This window comes from Malurus melanocephalus, unplaced genomic scaffold, assembly GCF_030028575.1.
Source record: "Malurus melanocephalus ecotype Western Australia unplaced genomic scaffold, MMel_1.1 scaffold_1623, whole genome shotgun sequence".
Lineage (NCBI taxonomy): Eukaryota > Metazoa > Chordata > Aves > Passeriformes > Maluridae > Malurus > Malurus melanocephalus.
Genome location: NW_026624855.1, coordinates 19,687 through 24,169, shown reverse-complemented (window position 1 = coordinate 24,169; position 4,483 = coordinate 19,687). Strand labels below are relative to the sequence as shown.

At 53.7% G+C, this 4,483-nt stretch overlaps 1 protein-coding gene across 1 annotated transcript in view; it reads right to left on the bottom strand.

Moving 5' to 3' along the window:
• Positions 1-60: 60 nt before the first annotated feature.
• LOC130587195 (low-density lipoprotein receptor-related protein 1-like) overlaps positions 61-4,483 on the bottom strand; it is a gene marked incomplete at its 3' end in the record, with an annotated part of 19,847 nt that continues 15,424 nt past the window's right edge. Inside the window, exons 5-11 of the mRNA XM_057388160.1 lie at positions 3,481-3,643; positions 2,642-2,864; positions 2,163-2,352; positions 1,078-1,221; positions 715-951; positions 394-574; positions 61-283 (exon numbers count right to left, since the gene is read on the bottom strand). Of these exons, the coding sequence (XP_057244143.1) occupies positions 61-283; positions 394-574; positions 715-951; positions 1,078-1,221; positions 2,163-2,352; positions 2,642-2,864; positions 3,481-3,643 (1,361 nt within the window). The remainder of the gene's footprint in view (positions 284-393; positions 575-714; positions 952-1,077; positions 1,222-2,162; positions 2,353-2,641; positions 2,865-3,480; positions 3,644-4,483) is intronic.

Here is a 4,483-nt window from a genome sequence, read left to right as displayed (position 1 = left end):
TTGTGTTCCAAACCCTTCACCAGCCTGGGGGCAACCAGTGGCCACTGGACCCGCACTCGCCTTGCGCTCGGTGCCGTTGAGATAAACCATCTCGATGCGGTCATAGAAAGCGTCCACCCAGTACAGGATCTTGGCAGGGATGTCCAGGCTCAGCCCGTTGGGCCACAGGACGGTCTTGGAGGTGATGAAGATGTTACGGTTGGAGCCGTCCATCCAGGCCCTCTCGATTTTGCCCCTCTTGCTGTCCTTGGGATCCTCCTCCCAGTCCGTCCAGTACATCCACCTGCCACAGACACCAAGGTGAGCCCTGGCCTTGCCACCACAGCTGGTGACAACACCCAGCCACGTCCCCATGGCCCTGCCAGCCAGCCCTGCCCACCCAGAACCCCTCACCCGTTCAGAGGGTCCACCACGATGGCACGGGGGTGCGTCATCTTCCCCTCGATCAGAGTTTTCCGCGTCTGGGCAGCTTTCTCCAGCCGTGCCACGCTGATTGTCTTTTTGGGTCCATCATCCGTCCAGTACAGGTTGTTCCCCATCCAGTCCACGGCGATCCCTTCCACGTTGTGGATGCCTTTGGGGAAAAACCAAAGAGTGGGTTCATCACCATCCAAGAGGCGAGAAGCAGAAACAACAGCCCCACGTGATTGATGGTGCCCGATCCCGACCCAAAACGATGGGGATGAAGGAACCCAAGCCCAGAGGGCACATTACCATCCTTCAGGACGGTCTCACGCTCCGTGCCATCGATTTTCTGGCGCCCGATGAGGTAGCTGGTAGTGTCGGCGAAGTAGATGAAGCCGGTCTCGGCGTGGAAGTCCAGGGCTCGGGGGTTCATGAGGTTCTCGATGGGGATCATGTGCTCGTCCGGCACTTTGGCACCCATGTCCATCCCGCGGATGATGCCAGGACGCCCCTTCCCATACACCAGGAACAGCTCGTGCTCGGGCTCTGTGGACAGACAGGGGACAGCCGTGGTCACCAGCCAAGCCTGGATGGAGCTGTTGTGGGGTCACAGAAATGGGTGAGCACAGAGCTTTTGCTCCCCATATTCCCCCAAGGAAGGCCAGCACTCACTTTTGCAGGATTTCCCGTCACTGCCCAGGCTGAACCCGGAGCGGCAGCGGCACGTCCGGCTCTTGTGGCTGTTCCCCAGCAGGCAGATGTCCGAGCAGCCTCCTGGCTTCCCAAACTGATCCGGCTCGCAGGCGTGGCTCCGCACTGCAACACAAAAAAAAYGGGGCTGCAGCGGCCGGGGACAACRAGGGGACAGGGGGACAYRGGGCTRCACCGTGGGGACACTTTCATGGSTTCTSCCTGGRTTTTTRGGGGGCTYCTGGCTGGTCAGGGAAAGGCTGAGCCCTGCACAGGACAGCACAGGGATGGGAAAAGGATATTCCCATGGGAAGATAAGCCATAATGTCCCAGGACACCACAGGGCCACGCTGTCCCATCCTGCTGCAGCAATGGGACAAGGCCCGAAGCGGGGACAAGCCAGCTCCAACTGAAAAGCCCCTTAATCACGCTCCTTCCCCACGCTCGGAAATCTCCTGATTAATTTTATATTCTGGAAAATGCCGAGCAAGGCTGCAGACACTAAGAGGATTTTGAAGGAGTAAATTGATTAACTGCAGGAAGGTGCTGGAGGGGGAGAGAAGGCAGGGATGGATGCGGGGAGGGGTCGGTGCAGCTCCCTGGAAATCCCTCGGTGCTTGGGAGCAGCGGGGTGAACGTGCTGGCAGTGGGGACAGAGAGAGAGCGGGACCATTAATATTTTAAGATGTCATATCTGCTTCCACATCTCTGTACTCTCTGTGATCCACCAACCACGTGGCGCAGCTCTCACAGGAGGAGACACAGAGAGAGCAGCAAAGGGGAGAACCCCAGCGTGTTCAGAAGCCCCCAGGGAGCTGGAGCAGGAATCTCAGAATCCTCAAGGTTGGAAAAAACCTCCAAAATCATTGAGACAAAGCCCCACTTCATCAACCTGACCAGAGTGCCATGTCCAGTCATTCCCTGGACACCTCCACGGGCTGGGGACACCACCACCTTCCCTTCCAATGCCTGATCACCCACCCCACAAAGAAATTCTTCCTGAAATTCCCCCTCTGAGCCCCTGGCTGAGGACCCAGAGAGCTGTGACTCCAAAATCAGGGTCCCACCTGTTGGCTGGCGCCGCTGGTGGTAGATGTGCAGCGCTCCTCCCTTGTCCACGCGTGTCACCACCTGGTACTCGGTGCTGTTGAAGCGGTTGACGCGGATGACGCTGGTTTTCTGCTGGGCGTTGGCGTTGTCCGAGTTGGTGGCGTACAGGTAATTCTCAAAGACGGTCAGCCCGTACAGGTGCTCGATCTGGAAGGCATGGAGTGGGTTCAGAAGCATGGAGTGGGTGTCCACAAGAATTTAGGGGCTGGGAGAATTTTTTTAGGGCGCAAAACCCCGATGGCTCGTGTCCATTGCTGGCCATTGGTGTGGCCTCGTCCATCAACAACATAAAATCATTCTCAGAAAGACCACGCTCAGTGCTCAGCACATTCTCTGCTGGCCCAGCAAAGCCAAAACCACAGACCAGCAGCACCCAGGACACCGAATTCTGCGACCAACCCTCACCCCAACACCAACCTCCCCCAAACCCACTCACCAGGATGCCCTGGATGATGGTGTGCCTGTTTTTCCCCTCGTAATCCACCACCTCGATGTAGTCCAGGTAGGCATCAGCCCAGTACACCAGGCGGTTCACCAGGTCCAAGGTGATGCCGTGAGGGAAGACGATTTTGCTGTCCACCAGTTTGGTGCGGTTCTGCCCGTCCATGTCGCAGCGTTCCACCTTGGGGATCTGCCCGTAGTCAGTGAAGAACACTTTGCTGTGGGAGGAGAGCAGAGGAGGAAGCTCAGAGCCAGGATGGCAGAGGGAGGAGATGGATTTACGGATCCAACCGCAGGGATGGCGAGGGTCTGGCATGGAGCTCCCACGGGAGCATCATAGAATCACAGAATCAGAAAATCACAGAATCAAAAAAATCACAGAATCAGAAAATCACAGGCTCAAAAAATTACAGAATCAAAAAATCACAGAATCACAGAATCATAGAATCACAAAATCACACAATCACAGAATCACAAAATCACAAAATCATAGAAACACAAAATCAAAGAATCACAAAATCAGACTCAAAAAATCACAGAATCACAGAATCACAGAATCAGAATCACACAATCATACAATCATACAATCACAGAATCACATAATCACAGAATCAAAGAATTACAGAATCACAAAATCACAGAATCACAGACTTAAAAAATCACAAAATCACAGAATCACAGAATCACAAAACCACAAAACCACAAAATCACAAAATCATACAATCACAAAATCACAGAATCAAAAAATCACAGAATCACAGGATGAACCTGGAAGAGACCTTCAAGATCATCAAGTCCAACTGTCCSCARGGGCAGTGAATTCCCAGAACTCACCCCATGGCCGGGTCCAGCGCGATTCCCTTGGGATTGTACAGCTCCAGGTCCAGCAGCGTGACGCAGGTGTCCCCGTTCTTGTTGCAGACAAAGATCCGGTCATCGATGTCATCCACGAAGTAGAAGTTGCCTGTGAGCCAGTCGATGGCCATCTGCTCCACGTCTGGACCAGGAGAGGAGGGAGAGGGGTGAGGAGGGAGGAAGGGATCCCCAGAGCACCCCGGGATCAGAAACACCGACACAGCCGAGGAATGAGGGGCACGGGGGCATCGGGATCTGCCCAGACCATGGATCTGCTCTGGTCACTCCACGTGGAGCCACACAGCACCCACGGCACCCACAGGACCCACAGGACCCATGGCAATCCTTCCTCTGCACCCCAGGGAAACAGGACCTGCTGCCCCAAGATGAGCAAGAAACATCACACACAACCGGGAGAAAATTGGAATTAACCCCGAAGAGACTATGGGAATTCATCCTGCAGGAACATTGAGAAACCATCCTGCAGGAATATTGGAAATTAACCCCAAAGAGACATTGGGAATTCATCCTGCAGGAATATTGGGAATTCACCCTGCAGGAACAATGGGAATTCACCCTGCAGGAAACATTGGGAATTCATCCCGCAGGAATATGGGGAATTCATCCCGCAGCAACATTGGGAATTAACCCTGCAGGAACACTGTAAAATCATCCCGCAGGAATATTGGGAATTCACCCTGCAGAAATATTGGGAATTAACCCATCCTGAAGAGACATTGGGAATTCATCCTGCGGGAACATTGGTAATTAACCCTGCAGGAACAATGGGAATTCATCCCACAGGAATATTGGGAATTCACTCTGCAGAAATATTGGGAATTAACCTTGCAGGAACAATGAGAATTCACCCTGCAGGAAACATTGGGAATTCATCCCGCAGGAATATTGGGAATTAACCCTGCAGGAACACTGGGAATTCATCCCGTAGGAATACTGGGAATTCATCCCATAGGAAAGGGGA